At 41.8% G+C, this 27,447-nt stretch overlaps 1 protein-coding gene across 2 annotated transcripts in view; it reads right to left on the bottom strand.

Moving 5' to 3' along the window:
* The window catches only part of PPP1R14C (protein phosphatase 1 regulatory inhibitor subunit 14C), a 50,516-nt gene extending 38,521 nt beyond the window's left edge, over nucleotides 1-11,995 (bottom strand). Inside the window, exon 1 of one of the 2 annotated variants that reach the window (XM_056486454.1) lies at nucleotides 11,624-11,995. In XM_056486454.1, the coding sequence (XP_056342429.1) occupies nucleotides 11,624-11,908 (285 nt within the window). In that variant the 5' untranslated portion in view covers nucleotides 11,909-11,995. The remainder of the gene's footprint in view (nucleotides 1-11,623) is intronic. The other variant, XM_056486455.1, reaches the window with a different exon arrangement.
* Between the last annotated feature and the right edge of the window lie 15,452 nt (nucleotides 11,996-27,447).

Raw genomic sequence — 27,447 nt, 5'->3', positions numbered from 1 at the left:
CAGTGGCTGCAGCTCTATCATCTTTAGCACAACACAGAAAAAAATTCATTGGTGAGATGACGTGATTACAGAGAACATCAAAATACATGTTTCTCCAAGAAGGAATCACCAGTCATAGTAGAGCATGCCAGGCATTTTGTTTGTCTGTAATGTTACTTTTTTAAAAAATTAAATTTCTGCTCATTATGCAAAGAACCTTGCACTCTGCAACTTCAGCATTATTAGTAAGCATAGAGAAGAAATTGATACCCAGTCACAGATTTCATTTATTCTTCTTCAGTACTAACACTGCTATTCTGCTTGTTTTCATAACCGAACTGTCAGAACAACTTCAGTTTATCCCAATATATCCAGAACATGCTGGTTAAGGAATTGTTGTCTAATTTGTGCATCTCTACAGAAGTCTAAAGGAATCACTAGAGTGTGAAATTGCTAAATGAAGAAAAGGCATTGATCATAGACTATACTGAGCAGAGGAAGAGAAGCATTCAACACTTCCTAACCATACCCATAACATGGATTCAATCTCAACAAGACATTTGTTGAAAATCAAGTGCTGTCTCCAAAACAAATGCCTTGTGTTCTCAATACAAAAATAGGATGTGCTAAGTCTATGCCTGGATGTCACTTCTGTTAAGCAAAACACTCCAAAGCAGATAGGAAGGACGCTTCATGTTTTTTGTCATCATCCACTTCCATATCCAGCAGAAATAGTTTAGCATTAACAAACACCTTGTACACCAAATCACTGTTACCTAGTTACTCTTGAAAGGCACAGAGCTTAAGCCACCAGGCTTAAATGTTGCTACCTTGATGACTATGCAAGGGGAATGACTCTCCACATAGTAGTCACAGGACATATCTACCTTCTGCTATTCACAAGAGCAGGTCGCTCTCCATCTCCAAGCAACACACGTGCAGCTGACTGCTCCCCTGCAATTTGTACAGAATTCTGCCTACAGAAAGAATGCAATAACGACTAGGACCATGCCACACTAGGTCAAATTTGAAAGATTAATTGCTTTTTTCTAAGAGAGAAGATTAAAAAAAACCTAACGAATATATACTCCATGAAAAAAATTCAAACAGGATCAACACCAGGTCGGTCCTTTGCAGTCTGGGAATTTAGGCTAAACACCAGTGCAATTAAGTAGGTTTGCCTCTTGGGGCACTTCAAGGATTAATTACTCCATCAGATTGTTTGAAAGAACACAAGGAAAGAGCACGTGGTATAATGAGGCCTCTAAATGGCTCCCCTCATCTCAGTTCCAGCAGCCCTGTAAAAACAACGTTAGTCTCCAGTATTGATTTTCTTTACACTGAGAAGCTGCATGTAAATTGACTTCTGCAATAAAAGTCATACAGTGTGGGTACATCAAGCATCTGACACACTCAGTCTTCTCACCACATTTTTGTCTTACCAGCCAATTAAAGTGTTACTAGTTGGAACAGGAGACAGTTTCAAATCATTATTATTATTTCTCTAGCCAGAAGTATTAGGTTCTTTAAGATTTAACATGAGAGACAAGAGGTCTGTTTTCTGGGGTGGGGGGGAAATGTTTTATTCAGTGGTACCAAAACAAAAGTGCACTCACATCCTGCAGAATCTAGAAGAAAAGTAATCTTTTTGAAGAAATTTAGTAAGCCAGAGGTACAGAGAGTTTCTCATGGCTGGTAACAAGTCATTGCTCCAAGTGGTGCCTGGGCATAGCGGTGTGCTCTACACAGTGACGGCTCTCCCTCCCCCCAGATACTCATTTGGAGCAGCAGGCAGGCCAGGGACTGGCAGTCAGTGCATTTTGGCTCCGGTCCACTGGTGTCAAGAAATATCAGCAGGAGTTCTAACATGCTTTAAAGCAGACACTCCTCTTCCCTGGGGGCCAGAGACACCAGTTGGCTACACAGGCAAGTCCCTGAACTGCAAAACATGGAAAAGTGCCTGAGGGATCTTTAAAATGAATTCGCAAACAACTCCAGATCCAGGAGGTGGCATAACCTGCTGTGACTAACCCATCCAGGATGACAAAAAGAGAAGGGAGCTAAAGACTGTATAGGACCCTGTTTGATTTCAGTGCTTCTTCTCACTGTCAGGTTCCCGGAAAAGTATTTTGGCACATAGTCCTGCCTCCTTCCACTTGCTACATTTAACACACTGCAAACTACTGACCAAGAGTAAGAGCTAACAATTTTAATACTAAATGTAGTATTATATATTTTAAGGTGAAATCTGATACGAACTTGAAAAAAATGAAGATGAAAAAGTGTTAAGAGACATACCGGGGAAAAAACAAAAGGCAGAAATGGTACTTAGGTGTGTATTTTTACAGAACTAGTCCTGGAAGCCTTTGCTGCCCCCAACCTGAGGCAAGACAGTCTTCAGACTATACAGTGAAAGACTGATACCTTGCCTCCTCACATTGATGAATTCCCTAGTTAGCACAATTACTTCATGACACTAAAGCAAATCTTCTTCCTAAGAGTTTGGGTTTAATAAATAAAAAGTAGTTGGCTAGCAATAAGCAAGTTGATTAAATCTTTAGCCAAGCAGACTAGGCAGTACTGCAGCAACAGCTGAAGTAAGAGCTGGAATGTTTCTGGCTGCCAGTACACTAGTTACCATCAGCACTCCTTCCCCTCATCAGTTTCTGCACTCAGAAAGGATTCAGTTTTATATCAACATAATCCAAATGCTAGGGAGCTTTGTTAATGTTTTAAGAAAGAAGACTAAGTAATTTTACCTCAACACGCCTAAAACAGGAATACAAAATTTGACTATAAACCTAGAACAGCATGATTACTATCAGCATAACAAAAACAAAAAGACACAATGGTTTATACCAGAACATCTGGAATTCTTTTCTGACAGACAAAATGCACTATGTGCTTCAGGTACTGTCTTTTCAAATGTAAAACAAGCAACTCTAAGGGCTCAGGGCATTCTTTGTGTTTTAAGTGTGTCAAAATGTTATATACCAGTCACTTCAAGTAAAACTAATCACTCAGATCATGCTAGAGTTGATTTAGATATCTACTTCAAAAAAGTTATTGTTCAAGTGCTAAAATAAGTTAGGATCTTAAGACACAAACGTATTTTCTAATGAGTGCTAAATTAATTGCATGAAATATTACTAAGTATATTTTCCCCACAGTCTGCAGATGTACTCAAAAGACAGCTTTTGTTATAAGGCAGTGAGTGACCTACAGGAAAATCACTATCTTGATACTTCTGCCCCTCAGCTGTGGTCATCACTTGAGTCTGATGATGCCCAGAGTAAGAATAGGCAGTAAAGCACATTTGCAATCTGTTTAAACTTCACCCCAGAGTGAAAGTCCAAGCAAGCTCATTCCAAGCAAGTATTGGTCTTTTGTTTGTGTCTTTCTATATGTTGTGGAAGGGATGGGAAAGATCCTAGTGCCTAAAGGGTTTAGAATTCATATTTAAATACATGGAATAATGTGGAAAGAAACATTATATAACTGAGTTACTCCATTAAAAAATCGTATCAAATGCAAAGAGCTTATCTGCAAATAAGAAGGCAGACCATGTGACCTAGGAGATCCTTCCCAGTTCTGTGCTCTGGAAAGTAATCCTATTAAGACAGTCTGGTAAGAGGATTTTCATTAGGCATTGATTGTGCCATCATTTGCACTTATGAAGTCCAACACAGGACTGAAGTGTGTGATCCTCCTGCTGGCAGCACATTTAGAATGGTGAACTCTTCTGAGTCACCAATAGAAGTGTCACCCATAGACTAGCACCACTTACACACACTAGCCATTCACTTACTTCCATTAGGCCTGTTAATTAATGCTATCTTCTATACCACCTTTGCTGTACAGGCTGAACAGTATTACACTGAATTAATCATCCACAAGCACTCTAATAATTAAAGACTTATAGTAACATGCTATGATTTTTCTCTATATTTAGATCCACTAGATCTATGCTACTGATAAATATCACATGGATTGAAAATATACAAGATGCCTTCTGGGGCTGTGATCTGTATGTTCCCTGAAAATAGTTTAAGATGCCACGCTGAACTGGTTCCTAGAATAGATATCAGGCTTCCAGGGTGGGAGGGAGTGGTGGAGTGGGGAGGCAAGGTAACAGTTCTGCTAATGAAATGTGATCCTCAGAATTAAATACTTATCACTTCAAAGAAGATTTGATTTGTTTCAGTGTGTACCTCTGCCCAAACAATTCCTTGTTCCAAGAAGATCTTTAACAGGCTAAATTTATTCTATCCTTTGAAATACAGTTGTACCGCTGCTGTATGGACTGCATACAATTAAGATTTTATACCCATTCTCCAGCATTAATAAGTTCTAGAAAACCTGACTCCCATAATTCCATGTGTCACACGGGAGAACAGCAAAAGAAGCTGCTAATGGTTTACAACAGGCAGCCAAAAGTTGCAGTGACAAAGATGGATGACCACATCTAACCTACTCAATTTGTGCTGTCAAATAGAAGTTTCTGGAGTTAGATGTAAGGCAGGGAAAAATGAGAACTTGGCTTTTGAATACTGCAGGCAAGACACAAGACTGCAAGAATGGATTGATATTGCTGCTGCTGCTTTATCACCTGTAGTGACAAGAGACAAGGGAACCATAACTCAGACTGAATCAGGTTAGAGATAGGATAGCTTTTTTTTTCACCATTGGTATCTCCTGCATTGTCAGGATATTATGTAAAGTATGAAAACATTATGTACAGTAGTATGCTCTACAAACCACATAGGGGTTTTTTGGTTGGGTTTAAAGTCCTGTTACAGTGTTTTTAAAGTAGCTGATAGCCTGTTCTAAAGGGAGAATTATTAGAATGCAACCAGGAATTCAGCCAGTCTTTATAAAGTACGAATCAAAAGAGAATAAGTTTAGGGTGGTATTGAGAATAAACTATCACACTACTTGTTCTAGTTGAAGTAAGACTTAATTTCACATTCTTTCATTTATATACAAGACCTACTTAGAAATATTTCCTATGCCTTTTAGAGGAGTCAAACATCCCAAGAAATAGGTATTTTCCTCATTTAAACAAGGTTATTTTTGTTTCAGGCATTTGCTTCAACAGCACAGGTTAGATCAGCTAATGCAAAGCATTGAGAATAAGGACAGAGATCCCACTCTGTCATAACACAGGGTTACAAGATACCAACAGTGCCCAAGTCAGCCCTGCACCTTCAACAAAGCACAACACAACCTACTCTCAGCTATCTGTGGATGGATCATCCATGCTGCAGTTTAATTGTGCTGCAAGTACAGACACATCCAAGCTACACAAGTCCAAAAGCATTACCATGAATTTTTGAAATAAACCTGAATAGTAAAAAAGGGTAGATTAATGACCAGTTCCCCCTCTTCCCCTTCAGTTGTATACTTGGAGCATGATTTGTTGCAGTTTATAATTTACTTTTTTATCCACAGTTTTTCCATTGTATCCACATTTTTCCACCCATCCCCTCCTCTCCTTTGTTACCCCGGATAATCAAGTACCAGTTCTATGTAAAACAATTTGCCTAAAGGCACAAGAGTCTTTGCAGCCGCAGATTGGAAGCTACTGTTAATAAGAAGTACAATTATAAAATCTTAAGTGACGTAAGCAATCAATTATTTATTCACCTTGTTATAAAACAACCACACCTACTGCTTCAGCAAAGAGACCAGTTGAATCTTGAACAGAAAGAAAAAGGACAAAAAAAATTGCTATGGAATAGCTGTTGAAAGATAATCTGTGTTGTGAAGCTTTAAATTGGAAGTCAAGTATGTTGCTACTGATTCAGAGAAAACAATGAACCATGACCAGTGCAGAAATGACATCTAGACTAAACAAAAGATCAAACAGAGGAAAAATCGTTTTCTTGGAATCATAAAAAGGTTTGGGTTGGAAGGGATCTTAAAGCTCATCTAGTTCCAATCCCCTTGCCATGGGAACGGACAGCTTCCACTAGGCCAGTCACATCCAACTTCAGCTTAAATACTTCAAGGGATGGGGAGTTCACAACTTCCCTAGGCAACCTGTAAGTCTCCCTGAAGTCTTCTGAACAGTCCCAACTCTTGGCCTTCACAGGAGAGGTGCTCCAGCCCCTGATAATCTTTGTGGCCCTCCTCTGGACTCACTCAAACAGGTCCATGTCCTTCTTGTGCTAGGGGTGTCAGAGCTGGATGTAGTACTATAGGTGAGGTCTCACAAGAGTGAAGTAAGTGCTGAAAAACTGGCTCTCTTGACCTGCTGGCCATGCTGCTTTTAATGTGGCCCAGGATGCTATTGGCTTTCAGGGCTGCAAGTGCACATCACCAGCTCATGTTGAGGCTCTTGTCAACCAACAGCTCCAAGTTTTCTGCTCAGGGTTGCTTTCAATCCATTCTCCACTCGTATTTGTGGTTAGGACTGCCTCAACCCATGTGCAGAACTTTGCACTTGACTGTGATAAACTTCTCTCCTTGAATTCCTTTGCACTGGACTTTTTTTTACATATTTTGCATGCAAAAAGAAGGCAAGTTCAGTAGTTGAACAGTGGTACATTTCCTATTAGAGTAGGGTCTGTAGAATTTAAGGCAAGATCTTAAAAAGCTCATTTAGAAATAAAAGGCTCTGGCTTCATCATCATCAGGTGCTTGCTATCCCCACAGATCCTTAAGCCCACTCCTCGGAAAAACTAAAAACAACATGCATTTCTTAGGCTTGCCATTTTTTGCTCTTGGGATTCAAACACCTTTCTGTGGTTGCTACATGATAGAATGAGTCTTTGCTACACCTGCATTGCCTGTGCCCTTTACAGGTCTCTGATCACAGCAACCCTTCAACTGACAAAAGTGTGTTGTGCAGTATCCCAAAGTTTGTGCTGTACCACATGGAGATCTGTAAGAGCTGTCCAAAATAAATTTCTAAGCAATTCGGTAGACCTACAAGTACTTTACTCCAACGCATCTAAACTGTAACACTCAACCTCCCAAAGAAAGAAATCCTTTATTATGCCTTCTACTTAGTTCCATCCTTTTAAAGGAGTGACACTCTCTCTAGTTCTCAGATCCTTCTCAGCCTCTTTCCACTTCTAATTGAGAAAGGAATCCACATGCAATTACCATTTCTGAGAACTTAGTCCAAGTTAGAAGAAGTCTATTCAAAGAGTCAGACGGTTGGCAAAAGTTTGTTTCTGTAGTGTTTCATTCAGGGGATTTTCTTACCAAATGCCTTTCTGAGAAATGAATAATGAATTTCAAACATTATCTCACTAGAGCCTGAGGCATAAATAGTACCTGATCATACCATCAGGTCCACATCACCACACGGCAGCCTTGTCAGCATGCTGACCAGGCTGCTTTGGAAAAGACAGTGTGTGGAGGGAAATGCTAGCATATTCCAGCAGCTTCAGGAAGACAAAGAGGGTGTTCTCCAGTTCTCCAGTCACTGAGCAACCAGGCGAAGGGAGCTCTTGATCCATGCAGGACTGAGTTAAATGGCTCCCTTCCCTCCCATACTCCACTGCCAACATGAAATTCCTCACCCATTTCAGGGCTTCATGCCACTCTTGTCATTGCAGTATCTGCACCAGAAAATGGAAGAAAATCTTACACAAGAATTCTCAGTCTGACATGGATTTGTACTCTTAAAGGAAATGCCTGAAGGGCCTTTATGGGCAGCTCTTCCAACTGTAGTTTTTTGTACAGTGATTTTTTAATCACAATCTCAGGGTATTCCAGTCCTGGAATGGAAAAATAATAAGCTTGGACATAACACTCTGGGACTTCCAGACCAACATCATATCCCCTGCCACTAGACATATTCTAATAAAATAGTTGATTACTTAGCTAAGGCATATCTTAGAGTGCAAAGTCTAGGGGCTCATTTGATTTGCACATGCAAATCTCTACATTACAAAATATTCAGCAACAAACTCCTAGCACAAGCAAAATCTTCTTTCATTATTGCGCATAAATCTGTGTGCCATTTATAGCAAATGATATAATACTAGATAGACAAGATCCCAGAGCATAGAAATTCACCTGAAAAATTAATGGTTTCTGGGGACAAACCCAGTGGTCTCTTTTTCCATGTACAAAGTCATACAAGTTTGGCAGGTGTACACAACATAGATGATACGTCTGGAAAACTGGTCTGTCACCACTTTCGTGCTGAAATACAAGTTGCAAACCATCAGGGAATGAACAGTGATGATGTAAGTTGTTCTGTGCAGCATTATTTTGCAATTCTTAACCAATAACAGACTTAGGCCAAAACACAAAGCATTTGTGAAGAAACTGTTTTTAGTACCAAGATACCTAATAAAGGTCAACACTGAAGCCAGTTCAAGTCCTGTAATTAAGGCATTGCAGTTTCACCATTCACAGAAACCAGAGGGAGCAAGTTATAAATTTTTTTTTTTTTTTTTTTTTAAATGAAGCAGTCCCAGAAGCAAACAGCCAGACCCATACTCACCAGAAGCACCTGACCTGAGTACGTTAGCCTGGCAGGTTCTGGTGCCAAACAAATCCCACTTAAGTCTCTCTGGTCCTATTAAAGTTTTCTACCCTGATAACCTTTACCATTCAGGTGAAGGTCTTTTATCCCTAAAGTCTGCATGATGTGGAAGAAACTTTTCTAAAGCTAATCTCTGTATCATATAACTGAGCTCTGCATTAAAAATATTCTCATATAGCTCCTTCTAAGTCACACCCCCAACACCATTATATTGCCTGGCATACAATTTTTAAAATGTACCAGTAAAGACAAGATCCACCAAAAAAAAAAAAAAAAAAGAACACAAACAAACCTTTCTTGCTATTTCCCAATTTCCCAACCTCATCTCCTAAACTTTGTCGCCATGCCAAGACAGGCTTATAGCTGATTTAACTTGCAAGTACTTGAGAGACTATGAGTACATGTTTAGTTTTGAATAAAGGGAGTCTTTCTGCAAGTATCCACTTATGATGAATCTCAGCATAATAGCAAACATTATTTAAATGGAAAACAGAGAGCAAGCACTACATTTAAGCAGTCCAACAAAGAGATATGCAAGTCTTCTTACAGACTTTCAGTGAACCACATTGCAAGCACCCTCTACTTATTTCTGCTCTTCCCAGAAATGAAGTGCACTGCTCCTTAGAAATAGAGGTCTGAATCAGAATAGCAATGAAACACTGACATTGGTTAGCTCTTCCAGGATTAAAAATTCAGTGGCTATTCCTGACAACCTGGAAGATTTTAGAACATTACAGAACTTAAATGTCATTGCATTGGGAAGTTATTGTAGAGCTCCCATAGAAGTTTAAGTGAGCAATTCCCAACCCCCTCCCAACCTGCCCTCAGACAGGGTTATTAACTGTCTGCATAGGTGATTAAATTTCAGCCTGAGAGCTACATCTCTAAGCCTAGAAGTAATTCAAGCAGATTCAAGCAAAGCATCTTGCATTAAATTGCTATTGTCTTTAATCACTACACTCATCATACATCTTCAACTTTATTCTGATAGCATATTAATAGCTTGACCTTTTCACTACCATCATCTGCGCTGACTCTGGATAGTGTTCACGCAAAATAGCAAAGAAGAGCAATAGATGACTTAAACATTTTTCCCTTGGCCTTCACATCTAAAAACATTTTGTTCTGTTATGTTAAGCCACTTTTCCGCCTAAAAGTCACCTCAGAAACCAAATCATCAAACAAGTTATTTTTATGTAGCTGCATATGGTCTCCAACTTAATGAAGATCTTCTAAAGCAGACCTCATTCTACTTTAATTGGAAGCAACAATTACAATAAGGAAAAGAATGAATGATTTTCCTCCAACATGCCTGTGATTTGAATGCTGTGAAGAGCAGCAACAATTCCATTGGGCTTTGCTTTGGTCATAGGACCATACCACATCCTTTCTTATGAACAGAACAAGTTTACCTCTATGTCAGAAGCACACAGCCCAAACAGGCCTGGTGCTTTTGAACAGCAAGAGTCAAACCAGAGGAAGACCCAGCAGGCCAGACACCACCTATGTTATCAGCTTGCACAGGCACAGAACCATCAGTTCACACAAACAACTGTAAACACTTCTGGCCTCAGAAAAATCCTCACAGCCTACAGGCTATGTGGCCAAACAAGTCCTGAGACTGGAGAGGCAAGACACACCAAGACAAAGATTAAGAACTGCTTATTTTTATTATTTTTGACTGGAGCTTCCATTTGTATCTTTCCTTCCCACAGCTCATGGATGTGAATGGTTAAGGAGGTTTAACTTGACATATGCACATTTTTTATGTGTCATTCTAACAAATTTGGCAATAAATCACTTTTGAGATTAAAGGAACTTCTTTAAACATTTGTATTATGCGTGTGCTAGATATTCCATCCAGATTAATTTTTATTTTCACATCCACACCTCAAGGACTGTCAAGCTCTTGTCTTCCTAGCTCCAGCATGCTCAGGAGTGAGATGTTGGCTCCTGGATATGCTAGCTGTAGAATTTACATCCAGCTTCAACAAATCTCACTTCAGAAGTCTTGAATAAAAGTGAATTAGACCACTGATGGGAAAAGCATGTGCGAACCTCAGTTTAGCCTTAACGTTTTGATCCTTTGTAACAGTAAATACCCGAGGTGGAAAGGAGATACAATTCACCAGGGATTAGAAGGTCTACATTTTTAATGAAGCTTTGGCAAAACTAAGTACGGATACTTCCTTTACTTACAGCATCGTTATCTTCACAAGAAAGACAACAGTTGCCATTCCTTTGAACAATCCTGAAACATTCTCCTACTCATCTGTCCTCTACAACAGAGAATTCATTCTGGCAACACTCTCTTTGCTCAAAATAGTAGAAAAACAGATTTGATACGTACAAATCAGGTACATACAAGCCCCCAGTATTTTCGATTCTCGTCTTAATGATTTCCGAATTGCTCACTGAGATTTCCTGGCCAGTACCTAGCCCTCTCCTGCAGGTCGGGGTAACGCAAAACCACGATCCAGAAGGGGACCGTGCCCGCACCTCTAAAGGAGTCTTTCCTCTACAGGAGCCGCCTCCGCACAGCCCCCGCGCAGCTCCCGCTCCCTCCGTCTGCTCGCCCCGTGGCCAGCACACGCTCTGCGCTCCGACCCGCCGAGCCCCCGCCGCTGCGCCGGCTCCCGTCTAACGGAGACTGACGCCCGCCCAGCCCGGGGAAAGCGCTCGGACCCCGCTCCGCCCTGCCCTGGAAGGTGCGGGGACAGCGGCTCCCGGCCACCACCGCCGGGCGAACCTCCCGGCATTCCCGGACATGCCGCAGCCGCCGGGGACCCCCGGAGGAGGAGGAGGAGGAGGAGAAGGACCCTTCCATGGCCGGCCGTGCGGCAGCCACCGCCCGTCCCCAAAGGGCGGTCCCCTCCCATTGACCTCGGGAGGGCACGGGGAACACCCTTTCTATAGGACATGGGACACCTTTCACCATTCCCTGAGCCGGGGCACCACTGAGGCGCGGGGCAGCGGCAGGGTGGGGGCGGCGGACCGGGAATGTCATTTGGAGGTGGCGGTGACAGCGCTCCTCTGCCCACCGCCGAAATGCGACTCGGGGCAGGAGGGGGCTGCGGCGGGCGAGGGGAATGCGGCGACAGCAACCGCGCCGGGGACCCCGCGACCCCAGCCCCGCACCTCGCAGCCGTAGAGCTGCCCCAGCTGCTCCACGATCCACTCCTCCAGCACCAGCCGCTTCCGCAGCTCCTTCCGATCGTATTTCACCGTCACTTTCCCCTGCTGGTGGCGCCGCTGCTGGACCTGCACCACGGCCGCCGCCGCCGACACCGAGTCCTCCCGGGAGGAGCTGCCGGAGGAGCCGCCGCTCCCGCCGCCGCCGCGGGGGCTCTGGAAGAAAACGCGGTTCCCGCCGCCTCCGCCCGCTGCTGCCGCCGCCTCGCTGCCCCCGGTCGCCACCGACATGCTCCGCTCCGCCGCGGCTCCCGCCGAGCCGAAAGGCGCCCGCCGCCGCTACCGCCGGGCCGCAGCAGCCGCCGCTCACGCGTGTGCTCCGCTCCCCCGCACCTGCCGCTTAAAGCCTCGCATGGCTCGGCAGCGCAGCGCCCCGCCGCCGGGGGTGGGCCGGGCCGGCTGGGCGGGGACAGAGGAGGGGCTGTGCGGCTCGGCACGGCACGGCACGGCATGGCATGGCACGGCACAGAACAGCACAGCGTGCCCGGCGCCAGCAGCGGGGCGCGGAGTGCGGGGCAGCCCCTGAGCGGCGCGGCGGAGCCTCGGGGCTGCCCCGGTGCCGGCGAGGCGCGGGCGGCCGCTGCTCGGCGGAGGCGAAGCGGCTGTGCCCGCCGCACGGCGATCCCCGGGACCATACGCTCGCTGGGTGGTTTATGACTTTTGTTTTTTCTGTAAGGAAATGCAGTATTGCCCCGTCACGCACACTATATGTTTATATACGTTGTATACCTGCAGCACTAAAACGCTGAATGCGATCGTTTTCTTCTCCTCGTGGTGGGTGTGGGCGTGCGCGAATGATTTCAGGGTAGCGAGCCCCAACAGCGAATATTTCGAGCTATCAACAATCAGTGTAACAATTAGCCATGTGGAGACGGCTTTCCAAAACACCCAGGTTAGCAGTAGTGCTTTCAGCAGCTTCATGTCTCAGGAGATACTGAGTGAAGTACCGATGGCCCATCCTGCACATCAAAATCTGCCTATAACTGCAAGTAAGCAGCCAACATAGCACAGGCGCTGCTTAGGGACGCCAGACCATCCCCATTAGCAAAGAGGCTTGCCTGTGACAAGGGGTAGAAGTCAACTTCTTGCATGTGCAGACCCGGGACTGGAAGTGCTTGGTGTCCCAAGTTTGTGTATGGCTGTGGGAACCGTCCCCTGTCCACACTGCCCTGGGGGTGAATGTCTCAAGTCAGCAAGGAGCAGAGGGGACGGAGACATGGATCGCTAGCCGCATCTGCCTGAGTATGTCTGCTTCGGTCCGATCCTTGCTGCTGTTTGGCATGGCCATGTGGTAGCAGTGACATTTCAGCTTCTTCTGCTCTCGGCATGTGACACACCGCTCAGAAAGAGACTAGCAGGAGGCATTTGAGCCTCATCAGGCTATTTAGGTAAAACACAGATTCTGCCACTAAAGGGATCATAATCTGATGGAATCTTATTACTGGTCTGAAATGCTATGATAGCTTTTAGATTTTTCATCTAAAAAAAGCGCTAGATTTTCAAAGCAAAGCATATGGAGTTAAGCTCCTTATCGGTGTGTAGGGACCACGTGATTTTCAGAGATGCCGAGCAATTGCAACTAGGTACCAGTGTAGATCACACTTGAAGCTTGGGCTGCAAGCAGAGCTTGAGAAAAAGTCATATCCCACAAATCTGAGTTCATGCAAGGAGTCTTCCCTATTCACAGGGCAGCCATTACACAAGTGAATATCAACTTCCAGCTGGGTAGTGCTGCCTGCCTGGCTTTTATAACTCTAGGCTTGTGTAAATGCAGTAGGAAAATACCATCATCAACAACTTGTTCTTAGAGAAACCAAAAATAATACAAAAGAGTTTTTGAAAGAGGGGAGTGGCTGTTTTTTAAACTTTTGTGTTTGGAGTGGCCTATAATTTGGGTTTTCAGCTCTGCTTGTCATGTTGGAAGTCTGGTGCTGACATACTCAGCCACAAAACTTGAAACTTTCCTGTTCAGAGCAGGAACATTTTCATCTTTATAGACTGTTGATGTTCACAGTTGCTGAGAAAAAAAAAAATTAATGTGAAAAAAGGTCAATATTGCTTGAGAGGCTTTTTAAAGTCATATTAAGCATCATACTCAGGATATATTTTATCAGACATAAAGTAGGAATATCCAAACTTTCACCACAATAGGATGTTTTCTGGTGCTAAAAGAACACTGAGGTGTTCCATGCTGGACCTAAGCTGACTAGAAAATACTGACCTTTTTCTTCTTTGCTATATCAGCAAATATCAGGTGAACAGATGGCTAAAATATTTTCTTTGAGTGTGAGAATCCAGAAGATCTCAGCTGAAGGACTTTTCTGATACTATCATTAACAGGATAGTGTAATCACTGCAGACATTTAAAATCTGGTACCCGCTATTCAAATAACACTTCCACATCACTCTGAAAGTGGAAAATGAGATACTGGTGATTAAAAAGCCTGTCCTCAGAGGTTATCATTTCAAAGTTACAATTCTAACATAATGCATAGTGTTTGGTAAATGTGGGTGGATGAGAAACTGGTAGAACTGCCAGCATTGTCATGAGGCAGTTTTATGTGCCATTGGTTTTTCATTCAGTTTTTAAAGCGAGCGCATTCCTCAGGAAGCCAGAGAAAAACTGCTGCCAAGAATCTTTACTGCAATGATTTTGTTTCATTTGAAAGAAAGAACTAGTTGTTTAAAAGTCAAAGTTGAGCAAAAACGTTTAGGTCTGCTAATATCCTGGGAATGAGCAATGCAGTCCAGTGTGGGCACAATCTCTGCTTTACTTCTGAGTGGCTGGAGGCATATGAGAGCATTTCTTGGAGAGAGAAATTTCCATACCACAACAGAACCATTAATGGTTACACCCATAACAAAGACAAGAGTTAATGTGGCAGGGGAGAGACAATCCTTCCCAAAACTTCAGCCTTAGTTTTAGACCTACCTTAAGGAATTAATTCAGGGCATGACAGATTAGCCTTCATAGGCAAGGTTCTTTCAGCAGCTGAGTCAAAATCACAGTGGAGGATCTAACCTAAAGCTAATGGTTGATCAATAAAGCCAAAGGGGAGATAAAATAATACATGTCTGAAATACTGTGCGCTTTCAGTGTGATCATGTCTAGATCTCTCTCACAAGAGCATTGTATCAGATGACAGGATAAGTAAAGAACAGACAACATGAAGTAGGAAACACCAAAGGCAGAGGAACACTTGCATTGCCTGCACTTCCTTAGGTTTCTTTCCCAAAGAGTGTATGTGGGAATCTCTTGTGAATGTAAGCAACATGAAGCTGTATTCACTTCCCATATATATATATATATATCATAGAGTCCTAATCAGATTTCCAGTCAAAGAAAATAATACAGAACATATGGACTAATTTTTCAGAAGGCTTAGGCAGTGATCCTGAGACATTCAAGGCCCTGAGCATTAATTGTCTTTTCACCTTTAGTAATTCTGTATGACAGCACATGTACTTGCTTCCTAAACAATTGATACTTCCCATCAGTGCTGCCCACAAATGTCAGCATAGGCTCATTTCTGTGGCTAAGAGGTTCTTCTCCAGGCAAGCTTGCTATTTAGGAAATGAACTTCAGATTTGTTATCTCCAGTGATAGTCTCAATACCCATTCTCCTATTCTGTCAAATACAAAAGCCAAACCAAGACCTCTTTTGTAATGCTGCTCTTCACAGGTTTTCCTTCCCCAGAGGCTGCTCGAGGGAAGCACCCCTGCAGCTTGTGTCTTCTCCATGGCTTTCCATTGTTTCACAGCAACTTCTCTGATGTTTTTCCATGTTTTTTTCCTGAACAATTTTGGAAATAATTGCTGGGCTCTGAAATAAACCAGTATGTGTAATGAAATTTCTTTCTCTTAAGCATTTGTTATTTTCCCAAGGAAAATAAATAAATCCCAGGGACTCATGTGTGTTTAGTTCTGGTGGTTTCTACCTCACATGATGGCATTCATGAAGAAATTAAAAGGTGAGTGGAAGATTCATAGCTGGAGATTTTCAACAACCCAGAATTGTTTAAAACCGCGAAGTACACACCAGAGTTGGTGATTTATTTCCTTATTGAAATGCACATTTGATTTTACATGTTCTGAGAATCATAGGAGTAATTTCATGCTTGTATTCTCACTTCATGCTTGCAGTCCTTGGCTTGTTAACAAAATATTCAAGTATTGCCAGGGAATCTCCCAGGTGTATAATGATAGACTCCATTATTTTTGCAAGGCCAGACAATCTTTGCCTACTGGCTAACCCTACCTTTCAAAAGCTCTGTGTGGCATTTTGTTGGTGAGCCATAAGACTTCGCTCCAGGCTCACCAGTGAGATTCACTGTTGCAGGGCTTCTCTTTTGCATGATTACTGGAAGCTTCCATGAACCAGATAGTCTGTCTTGTGCCTGGTGATGGCATCTGAGAAGTCTAGAGACACCATCCTGAGTTAATTGATGTTATTTTTTTGTAAGAAAAGTGTTTAATCTGTGAGAAGCCTTGACATCCCATTCAGCTCCGAGGAAGTCTCATCTCTGTGCTGTGGGTGCTGGGGTCAGGTTGAGCATTGCCTTGTCTGGATCAGTGTTGCCATCCTCCTCAGCAGTAAGCCAAAGCACTTCAGGGGGATACTGCCACACTTCGTAAACCACTGTAGAGCTAAGTTTTTCTTTCATCACAGCAGTACCCCATGTGTGTCAGACCATGCATAAGTGTCATTTTTGAGTCTCCTATTTGAATTTAGCTTTGGGCTATGAGCTGTTAATGGGCTCTGTGTCTCTAAGTGATTTCCTACTTTTCGTGTCCTAATTAATGCCCCTCCCTCTCACTGATAACTTTCTTGTCTTTCCAGATATATTATGATTTTGTTTTCATTTATAATTGCTTTTCTATTTGTAATATTGATGTTCCATACTCCAAAGACCCTGTGTTAGTGTCAATATATCACTCTCAGCACTGCTGATTTTTTGTTCTTGCAGTTATCCTTTTGATGCTCCAAACTCTTACTTTTTTTGTTTGTTTTTCCTTTATTACAAAGCTTATCACAGTCTGGCTCATACAAATGTTTGTTACCAAGGGCTGCTTTGTCCTTTGTTCTTCCTTGTGAAGAGAATAGCAGCTCATTGCTCAACCTGCTGCTGTTTTACCTGTGGTCAAAACAGTAACCTTAATAATACGAGTCAGATAAAATAATGGCACAAAGCAAATATTTGTTATATTGAAGTGTTTGCTCTGGTCCTTTTTGCTTATAGTATTATCTGTTTATAGCTTGAGACTGTGATAATGAAACTTTGGAAGATTTGGATTTTGGAGGTGTTTGATACACTTAAGTTACACTGACCAACATACGCTCAGGTACAAGGTAAATGCTACATGAGAGGAAAAAAATAGAGGGAAAAATAAAAAATAAATTTCTACACATGCACGGATTATTTCCTACAAAATGTGCACAGTGACAATTTCTTCCTGTCTCAGAACAGAGATCCAAGCATGGAATGTGACTGTAGCCTCACTTCTTCCCTTACACCAGTAGTGGCTAGACACCACAGTGCCCTGAATCTGCCATTGGTGGCCATATCTCTGTGGTGGAATTCCTCCAAACTCTCACCATACCCATGTAGTGTAGGACCACATGATACACCTCTGCAGCAAGCTCATGAGAACCCCTCGGAGCAGTCTCTCCTTCCCCCAGTTCTGCTGATGGCTGCCCAGCCAGTGTCCTCAGAAGGCAGGAACATGTCATCAGGCTCTTTGTGATTGCCTGTGCTCCAGTTTACATGGGATCCAGGACGTTCAGCTCTGGCTCTCCCAGCTGCTCTTGCAGCAGCAGTGGTGGGAAAGGAGGAGGGTCCCTTAGAGCAGAGGTCTCTGTGGAAGGGCTCCAGTGTGCTAGGGCAGGCAGCCTGGGTGCCCACTGTTGTGTCTCAGAAAGCAGTCACAAATTCAGAGAGCTCTCAGGTGTCAGGTAAACACCTCCAAGCATCTCTGGTGCCTGCTGGTCAGACATGTTAGGAGGCACAGTCTGTGCTGTCATGGCACTTTGTGTGGAGAATAGGTAGCAACTAAAGAAGTGAGTAACCTCTGTTTACTTGCACTTGCCCTCAATAACATCAGCAATTCCTGGTACAAATAGCCTATGATTGTTCACCTGAGCACTACCATCAGAGCTGTCACTTTTATTTAGAAAGATGTGACAGCCATCCTTTTTTCTGGAAGGGATTAGTCGGGAGGTAGGCAATCAATAAAGGCAAAGATTTGAAAAAAAAAACCAACAGCAAAACAAGCCAGGAAGCAGGGCTGGACAATTAACATCCCACAGCCTCTAGTAATATTGATTGTTGTTTTGCCCTTGAATCCCACTCTGCTTACATAGAAGTATTAACCCTTGGAATGAATGAAAGCAAATGAAAGTATTTGTATTAGTTCATAAAAAGAGATAAACAAAAATATTAAAAGATAGTATGGGTTAGAGAGCAAGGCATTAATATGTAGATTGATAATTGTCAGGATCAGTCATCTCCCAGACTGGTACCTGTCACCTCTGCTACACTTCATTTCACTTGCACTCAAGAAATAATGAAAAATGATAATATGTTATTCTGCATAACTTGGCCAGCCTGTAAAGGAGGGACATAATGTGGTTTTTGCATTTTGCTTGGCAATTAGTGGTGAGTGATGGAATTTAGGTGCTTGAATTTGGGAAGAAAAAAATAGAAAGCTAGACTGAAAGTAATGACTTAGAAATTTCGATGCCAATAGTCTTGCTTTCCTTCAGGTCCTTTCACCCCTGCTTCTTAATGCATTCTGCAGAAGAAATCATGCAGAGTGAGCCCAAGATTGTCTTAAAACTGGCAGCTAAAACCTGGCTGTTCTTGGTTGATGCAAGATAGACATGCTAAACTTCCCAAGTCCTTAGTTACCTCCTTTGGGAAAGCAGGAACTCTACTGGGCTGTTTAGCACAGAAAGAGCCTGTGCCCTCTCTGGCTGTAACAAGAGACGCCAAGGGAACATTAAAAACATGAAGTAATGGATGCCATCCCAGTGCATGCTCTTTCAAGCTAAATGCCATTTTGAAGGAGGAGGCATAAGCAATCAAGAAGGCTTGCTGGTAAGAGCTATCAGCTAGGGTTTGAATAAAGAACAAAACAAGGAGCAGAAGTAGAACAATACTACTTAGGTGCATTTCTGAAAGATTTTTAGAAGAGTGCTGAGCACACTTTTCAAGTTGTTGGATATTCTGAGATGCCACTCAGAATCTAGTAAATTAAAAACATGGAGGGTGCAGGATTGAAGACAGGAGATCAGTAATATGTAGAAGTGCAGAAAAACAATTTCATAGGATGCAATTCAATAAAAGAAATACAAACACTCCATATTCATCTGGAGTGGTCAGCTACACAAATACACAATTGCAAAATGTGAATTTGGCAGCAGTTCTACCAACAAGGCATCTGAATAGCCTTGAACATGACTCAAAAACATGCTGTGCTGAAAAAAGCTAAATTGCAATGGAGTATATAAAGAAATATGTCATGCCTATGAGACACGAGGTAACTTTATTGTGCAAGATTCTGTAGGTAAGGGCCCTTAATTCTCACTTGTTAAGACTGTGAGACTCCAGAAGAGATTGGACCAATTTGGAAGAAATTTAAAAGAAGCAACTGGAATGATTTGACATCTAAAAGACACACCCCTTTTGTAATATCTGACAGGGAAAGACTAAAGGAAACAGAAATTTTGTTTATAAAATGCAGATGTGTTGATAAAGATGGGGGAAATAATGTGCTCTGGATCTCATGTGGTGAATGCAGAGAATAATGAGCCTAAACTGAGATGAAGGAGATTTTGATTGAATGAACTGAAAACATTTCAAACAGTAGGGATAGAGAACAGACAAAATATGCTGCCTAGGGAGACTATGCAATCCACATCTTCAGAGACTTTTCAGAAAGAAAAAGGCAAATATTTATTGTTTACTTATTTCTCTACAGAGAGAGTTTATCCAGCCTGAAGGTAACAAGACGAACCAGGAGTCTCTCAGGCCACACCTATGCCCCTAAGCTCTCAAGGGTCAGGAGAAGGTTCAAGCACTGATACCCAGCTACTCACAAAGCCACCAGGGTTGTCCTCATTAAAGCTCAGCCCTGTCCTGGTCAATGACCTGAGGAAATAATCTGCAAAGACTGTCCCCAACATCCATGGATGTTGGACAATGCTTTCATACATGGGGAGAAAGTATTCCATGATATATACTCTCAGGGAGAAAGAAGAGGTCATGACCCCATTTCTTGTAAAGACAAGCCTGAAAGTGCCCTCCAGTCCTAATTTCTTTGGGTATTTCTGTACCAAGCTATTTTTAACAAAGAGAATCCAAAAGCCCTCTCTAATTTAAGTGAATTAAGTGAATAAGCTTTTATGTGTACAACAACAAGCTCTGGGGCATTCATGCAATTTTGTTGCACTTAGTAGCTCTGTATAAATAACATAGGAAAAGAAACATTCTATGTGCATGCATAAGATGTTCATAAATAAAAAATAGTTATAATAATTCATTGCAGTATTACCAAGATGAAAGTCCCATTATCCTAAATACTTTCACAAATCTCTAGCAAGAGACACTACCTGTCCCAAATGCTGTACAGGTTAAAAAAATCATGGTCACATAAGAACATTTTCTTAAGTGAAAAAATGAGAGTGTCTGAAGTAATTTTTAGTATAAGGCACAATTTAGCATTTCCTCCCCTTTGCAGGCTTAAGTCATTTTCCAGGAAGTTCAGCTAGTAAGCTTTATACAATGACATGACTGCTCCAAAACTTCCTTTTCTTGTACAAATATACATATTGGTTAATCTCTTAAATGCCTGTCCAGACTGTCTCCATTTAACAAGCTTCAAAGAATTGGGTAGCTCAGAGATGATTTTGGGACTTTTACCTATTTTATCCTGTATTTAATGTTCTAACTGTAATGGGAAGAAAGTGAAATGCTGTCAGCATTCTGTAAAAACTAGTTATTATTCTCTTTTAACAGTCATAATCTTTAAAGTTATTTCATCATTCTGGCTTTGCATGTTTCTAAGTACCACTGAGATTCTGGATATCAGCACTTCATAAAACAGTTTCCTAAACTGAAATTCAGAGAACTGTTGCAAAATGAACCCATATATTTCTCACACTAGTGAAAATACCATCTGAAAAAGGTCAGAGTTATTTTCTTTTCTTTTTAAACCCCCATAAGAAAAACACCACAGGCATCAGCTAGTTAGTAACCTCTTAGTGCACTGACCTGTTTGATGTTCACAGGAGGGTTAGTCAATATGTTAGCCTTAGATAGGGTACCATTAGTAATTTATGCATGAATTTTATTACATAGCTCAATCTTCATCTGCCCCACAGCCTGCAAATGCCCCTCTATTACACTCATAATGTAAGTTATGAGGAAAAAAAAATATATTAATTTTACTTAAATTTTGGTCCCATGCAATGCAAAAGGCATGGTATTGAGGTGTGATTGCAGTATTTTGCACTTAAAACGTGGTAGTATGTTTCTACTTTTAAATATGGCATCCTAGCTAATGTTAAATTAATCATTTATCATTTAGGACTATTCTAATGATTATTATTCCTATGCCCCTCTCTGTTGATTCTGAAAAACTCACTAGATTGACCTCCCAAAAAAACCCTTGGCATTTGAAGAAATGATATGTAAATGTGTGCTAGCTCCTGTGTCTGAGTACGTTAGTAATTCATCTCTACAGAACAGACAATTAAATGTCCCTGGTATGCTGTAAATGGCAAAAGATTGCAATCTGCCATGGATCATCCTGAGAAGGGGAGCTTAATGAATCAAAGAAAAACCAGTCAGAAATTGAATTTGATAAGACACACCTGGCTAAGTTATGTGTTTTCTGATGATGAGGCTGTATCTAAAGCAGCTGTTCTAGAAAATGGGAGGTGAGTTTGAAAAAACTAGAGAGGCAGAGCATATGAATAAGATTGAACCAATGTTGTTGCTGTGTGAAATGGTCCTTCAGCTCAGATGCCCTGTTGTTGAATTATCTACCTGTGACTATTTTTTGATATATTAGTGCACTTCACACAGATAATTTTCTAGCAACAGTACATTTATATTCATCCATCTAAGTAATTCCTGCTATGATATATAGTCCAGCTCTGTAGCACTAGAAAATGAGGCAGTTATAGGTAAAGTTAATAAATCCCCTTTGACTCCCTTCCCCTTCAGAGCTGAATCCCAATCCCATAGCTAGGCAGCTACACTTTCTACATGGTACAAAAGGCATCTCAGAAAGGAAGCCAAACAAACTTCTTGCTTTTGCAGATGTTGCCCATATTGAGTCTGAAGCAGTGAGCCTCATTCAGAATTGCCTCCACTGATTGTGAATGAGAGCTAGCAACAGCTTATCAATGCTTTGCAGCATTTTATGGGGGTTTATTTAAGCCACTTCTCAGAGTGTGACTGCAGCAGAGGCTGTGGGGACTGCCCCAGCAGACACCAAAGGAGCTTCCTGGGAAGAAGCACGTTTTTAAGGTGACTGAAGCAATTCTATAATCAATTTCTCCATCTTTTATGTGAGTCTTTTGACTATGGAGTTGCTTTTTAGGCAGAGGAAAACAATAACCTCTCCTCAGTGGTCAGTAAGCCTGTCACACCCTAAAAAACTTCTTCCAGCAATTATAATTAAAAATATTATTAAACAGCCTTTCTACAAGTTTTTAAGTGAAGTGTTGCACTCTTTCATGGATGGAGCCAGTATCTCCTGCCAGACTTTCTCAGTTCTCTTCCCTCAGATTTGGGGCCATAGGATTTTGTCTATTAGTGAAAAAGAAAAAAAATAAAAATCATAATATCATCATTTTGAGAAAAAGAGATGTTTCAATGAAAAGACTCATGCCTGGCTTCATGTCTAGTCTGATATGCCTGATAGCTGATGCTGCACATCCCTGCAGCCTTCAAAAGAAGGTGGCTTGTGTAAGTTATATTTTTAGGAATCTCTTTCTAATAAAGGTGAAAATTTAAAAAACCAGGTGTTCCTTGTTTGCTGAAAGGAAATGGAGGAATGACTTCTGAACTTACTCTGAATTGATAGTCCTCCTCTCTATTGTACCATGCCTGGATGGATATATTATACTGTACAATATTGTAATTTTTATAAGAGATAAAGTATTAATGGCAGTAATGATTTTTTTTCCACTAAGCAATTCAGAAATTATTATGTGTGTTTAATATTTTTTTACCCAGCTGATCTCCATCTTTTCTGTATTAGCTATGGGATTTGTTAGTTCTGAATCTTCTCGGTTCATAGACTAACATGATATGACATGTTTCTTTTTCTGTCAAAACATTTACAGTGTACTTATAAAAATTAATAGAAGGTTTAAAATAAGCCTCTCTCATAGCATGTCTAGGTTGTTTATTTCTAATTTTCTTATGAGTACTGTCAATAAATTTAGTTCTTCTTAGCAGAGTCCTCTACATTTTTTATAAAGTCAGGAGAAATTTTTTTCTCCCTTACTGCTCCCATTAGCCACAACAAATCTTTCTCTTGCTGCCTGTGCATGTTCTGACTGTCATTTCAACACTGACTCATCGGTGAGAAAAGATTAAGACTTTGACTCGACAGGTTATAATCCTCTGCCCGTGCCAGGAATGCAGTGCTCTGCTATCTTACAACTGCCAGCCCGTGCCTAAGGAGGCATGATGGCCACATCTGATGTAATTCAGCTTGTCCTGATTAGATAGGGGGGAAAAATACACACATATCTAATTGAAGCATGGGAATTATTTTATTGGATTACTAATGCACTTGGAAAATCTATGGTAGCATTTATTAAATAAGAGTTCCTTCCCATGTGTAACATGGCTCACTTCATTACACAGGATGAAGGCTGGAAACTGCATCCTGTGAAGTAGTTGGAGTTTGTCCCCATTGCTGAACAGGCAGCATTTCTCATGTTCTTTCCAAATCATCCTTATGGCTCACAATGATCTCTCTCTCTCTCTCCTGCTTTATTTTATTGCACAAATGCTAAGAATGACTCTTATTCCAGAGAGCATTACAAGAGCTTTAATATATATATTTCAGTATATTGCACACATTGAAGAAAACTCACCTTTAATAAAATGTAGCAATGCAGTTACATATAACACAGCTTGTGACTTTTCTTAAGTGCTCAGTTTCCGACCATCTGCTTTGCACACAGTACTAAGGCTTGTGGAGAAGCTTCCAGGATTTTGGCATTTTTTTTGCAGATGCCATGCTTCTTCCCTGTTACAATGCCAAGATTTTCGTTAATCTGAAAAGCAACATACACAGGTTATACTCTAGCTGACAAAGATGGAACAGTGTAATTGAAGAATAATGATTTCCATAGGAAGCAGCCTGAACTGCCTACAGGTAGGACTACATCATATCAGGTTGGCAGATATTCATTCTCAATTTATAATCAATTGTCATTAATTGCCATACTGAGGTTATATAGCCATCCAGTTTAGAAAAATGACAGAAAGGTCCTGAGGATCATTATAAAAGTTTGGTTTTCATTAATACATCTTGGGGTTTGGAACTGTGTTTGGCTTCCCAGAGGGCATAGCAGGGAGAAAGACAGATTTATGGCACTCAGGTAAGAGGAGGACCCTGTCTGGTGTCAAGGAAAGGCTGCATCATCACCTCCTTGACCTGGAGAACTGGGCAAAAAGTTTGAGCTGAAAACAAGTTAAAGCAAATAAAATGACCCAGAAGTATAAATAGGCCCTGAAATTCATTAATTTATCCAAAAGCAGTTCTGTTTATAACTAATTCCTGTCTCATTTCTGGCAACGTCCAACAGGTCCTGCTCTCCTAGCACAGATGGAGGAAGGTTCACAGCAGAGCTGGGCTGGGGCAGGTTTGGGCAGGTTGTGTCAGTCCTCTCTGTAGAGCCATATAGCAACTTTGGATGTGCACACCACTGCTACTTCCCTGTGATGCCAGACCCATTCCCACTGCACTCTGGCATACCTGGAGGACTCAGGCAGGGACTCAGGCAGGTCACAGCATGGCTGGCAGAAGGCTTCCCACTGCCCATTCTTCAGCTATCCATTCTAACCCTGCTCCTCCTTTCCATGCCCAGCATGAAACCTTGGGATTAAAGGCAGTCCCACTGAAGTCAACAGTGAAACTCCACCTGTGCAGAAGAAATTCAGCAGCTGCTTGGAGCTACAAAGTGGCTCTCCTCGTTCAGCCTTAGTACCTGTGTGAAAAAGACTGAGCAAGTATGCAATTTTTGAGATGTGTGAACCCAAACACAACATCAAGGTGTTCTGACTCAATTTCAAAAGCCAAATGCATTCAAATATAGCAATTTGTGTCTCAGCCAAAAATAGCATTAAAGCCACCAATATGTACTTCAACAGCTGTGGTTTTGTCCCATGCTTCACTGGGGACATCCTGCATGTTGGAGGCTTGGCCAGGAGCATGCACTGTGCAGAGTCAAAGCAGCTACCTAGACCAAGCACCAGTAAAACCCTTGAAATCATCATTCTTTCCTGGACACTGAAGACTTACTGAAATCTATAGCTGAAACCCCAGTTCAAAGACAGCTTCAGGGGAAGTTCACCAGAACTGCTCTATTGTGGCAGTACTGTCTCTCAGCAAGTTGGTCATTCATGCCTTCCCTTGCCAAAATCTCTGATGACCATAGGAAGCAGATGTTTTGATTTCTAGAATACTTCTTCACTTCTTAGGTACACTTTATTTGCTCTTATTTTTAATGGAACAGTTTTGATATGGAGCAAATTTGGCTTCTATGGCCAGCTAGGTAGAAGACTGTTGTTGTGAGGTTTTTTTTCCCCATTATTTTAGATAGGAACCATTTCACATATGTAGAGCTTTTCTTACATTTACTGGGCACCAGCAATCAATCAGAGTGCAGGAAACAAAAATCTTGACGGTTCATCAATATTTCAGGTCCCATCAACAGCACACTCAATTTCATTTGGAAAGGAATTGGAAATTTTGCTCAGTTTGCAGCTTGAAACAGAGCAAGCCCAGTTCAGTGGAACTGAAACTTTGAGCAGGTGACAGTGCCAGATGCTCCACCTGGCCCTTGCTGCCACCCAGTCCAGCAGACCCACGTGGAATGCCATCCATGTGAGCAGAGCACTGCAGAGGAACAGAGATTTCACATGGCTTGCTTGTTTCTCCCACACTTCATGTTGCAAAGGGCCCTGGCACGGAGGGAGTAGACAATGGTTAGCCTGTCTCTGAGACTTTGGACCAAAACTTGCCCTTCTGCCATCACCCTGCTTACAGATGGCACTGACCATTGGGGGAGCAAAAATCCAGAGTCTTAACTGCAAGTTTCTCCTTTCCTCAGGGCTGACTTTTAGACTGATGGCCTGTTTTTTGCCTCAAGGACAACCAAACGTTATCCAGAAAAATTAACCTAATTTCCAGAAAACACAAAGGCAGCAGTAAGTCAGGCATAAAAGACCTGAAGACATTTGGAAATATATGAAAATTTATTTCTTTGCATAAGTGCTACAGCTTTCAGTTCTTTCTTTATTCTTTTTGGTTAATTTATTTGAAAGGTTATTGCAGCTTTATCTTTGCTTGATAAATAGTAGGGATTTCTGTGGCTTGGACTACAACAACATTTTGAGGGCCTCTGACAAGACCCGACCCCAACAGGATCGTAGCTTGTCCTCATACTTTCTTTTCTGCAGAAGTTTTGTTTTCTGAAACTTAGCTCCTGGCTTCTCTATTTTCTGTGTGACTATTTCCTTTAAGGCTCAACAGTTTTCTACCCGTTGAAAGTGTACCAGATTGACTAATGGAACAAGTGTCATGATTCTGGAAAAGTATTTCCAAAGCATGTATATTCTTGTTTGACTCAGTGTTTCTCTCAGTGGGAGAGTTACTGTGCTTAGAAGAACATGTTGTGTACCAGTTAGTCAGGTATCTTGGTAATTACATATAGCTTTTTAAAGGAACATCATGCCTTTTTGTGCAGTTTTGACTTGCTTTTATGCACTTTTTTGGCAGCTTGCTCCTTCTACTTTTTTTCTATCCCCCAAACTGCACCATTGTTTTCAAGCATCTTAGAAAATTAGATATGAATGTTTTGATTTTATTCTTCCTGCTCAAAAATTATGCACTTCTCTCTCTGTTTTTTCTTTCCTCATATTTCAATGTGATTAGTCTACAGCAACACAAAAATAAATCTTGCAATTACTGAAAATGCAGTTCAGGGTTACAGCTTCCAGAGATCAAAAAAAGAACAACCCACAAAGAAATAGAGGTTTGATTTTTACTTCTTGGCAAGCAAGGCAACATGTGGAATCAAACCTATAGTTAGGATCTAGCTGAAATGGTAAGCCACAGCCTTCAAGAAGAAGCTATGTGGATGTGTTCTGCCCAGTGCAATCCCAGAGAGGAATTCTTCCAAGTGTGACTGCAGGGAAACCCAGGATTCTGCTGTGCTGTTAAAGGCAGGACACAAGTCTTTTGGAGTTTTTCCACCATTTTCTATGGCTGGGCAGGGATGCACTCTGCTCTCTCACCTCCTACATGTGCAGTTTGGTTTTTTCTGCCTGCAGCTACCCCTGGGGACCCTCCCTGGCAGCTGTGCCAGGTGGGCTCGGCAGCAGCACTCTTTTTTGCTCTGTGCTCTCTTTTGCCCTCCTTGGGATGAACAAGGATCCTGTGCTGTGGGCAGGCTGCCCAGAAAGGCAGGCAGGCTTGGAAAAGGAGACTGAGGCTTTGTCTTTAACATTTCCAAAGG

This window comes from Oenanthe melanoleuca, chromosome 3 (genome assembly GCF_029582105.1).
Source record: "Oenanthe melanoleuca isolate GR-GAL-2019-014 chromosome 3, OMel1.0, whole genome shotgun sequence".
Lineage (NCBI taxonomy): Eukaryota > Metazoa > Chordata > Aves > Passeriformes > Muscicapidae > Oenanthe > Oenanthe melanoleuca.
The sequence above is the reverse complement of the archived record's forward strand: the minus strand, read 5'-3'. Positions and strand labels throughout refer to the sequence as shown.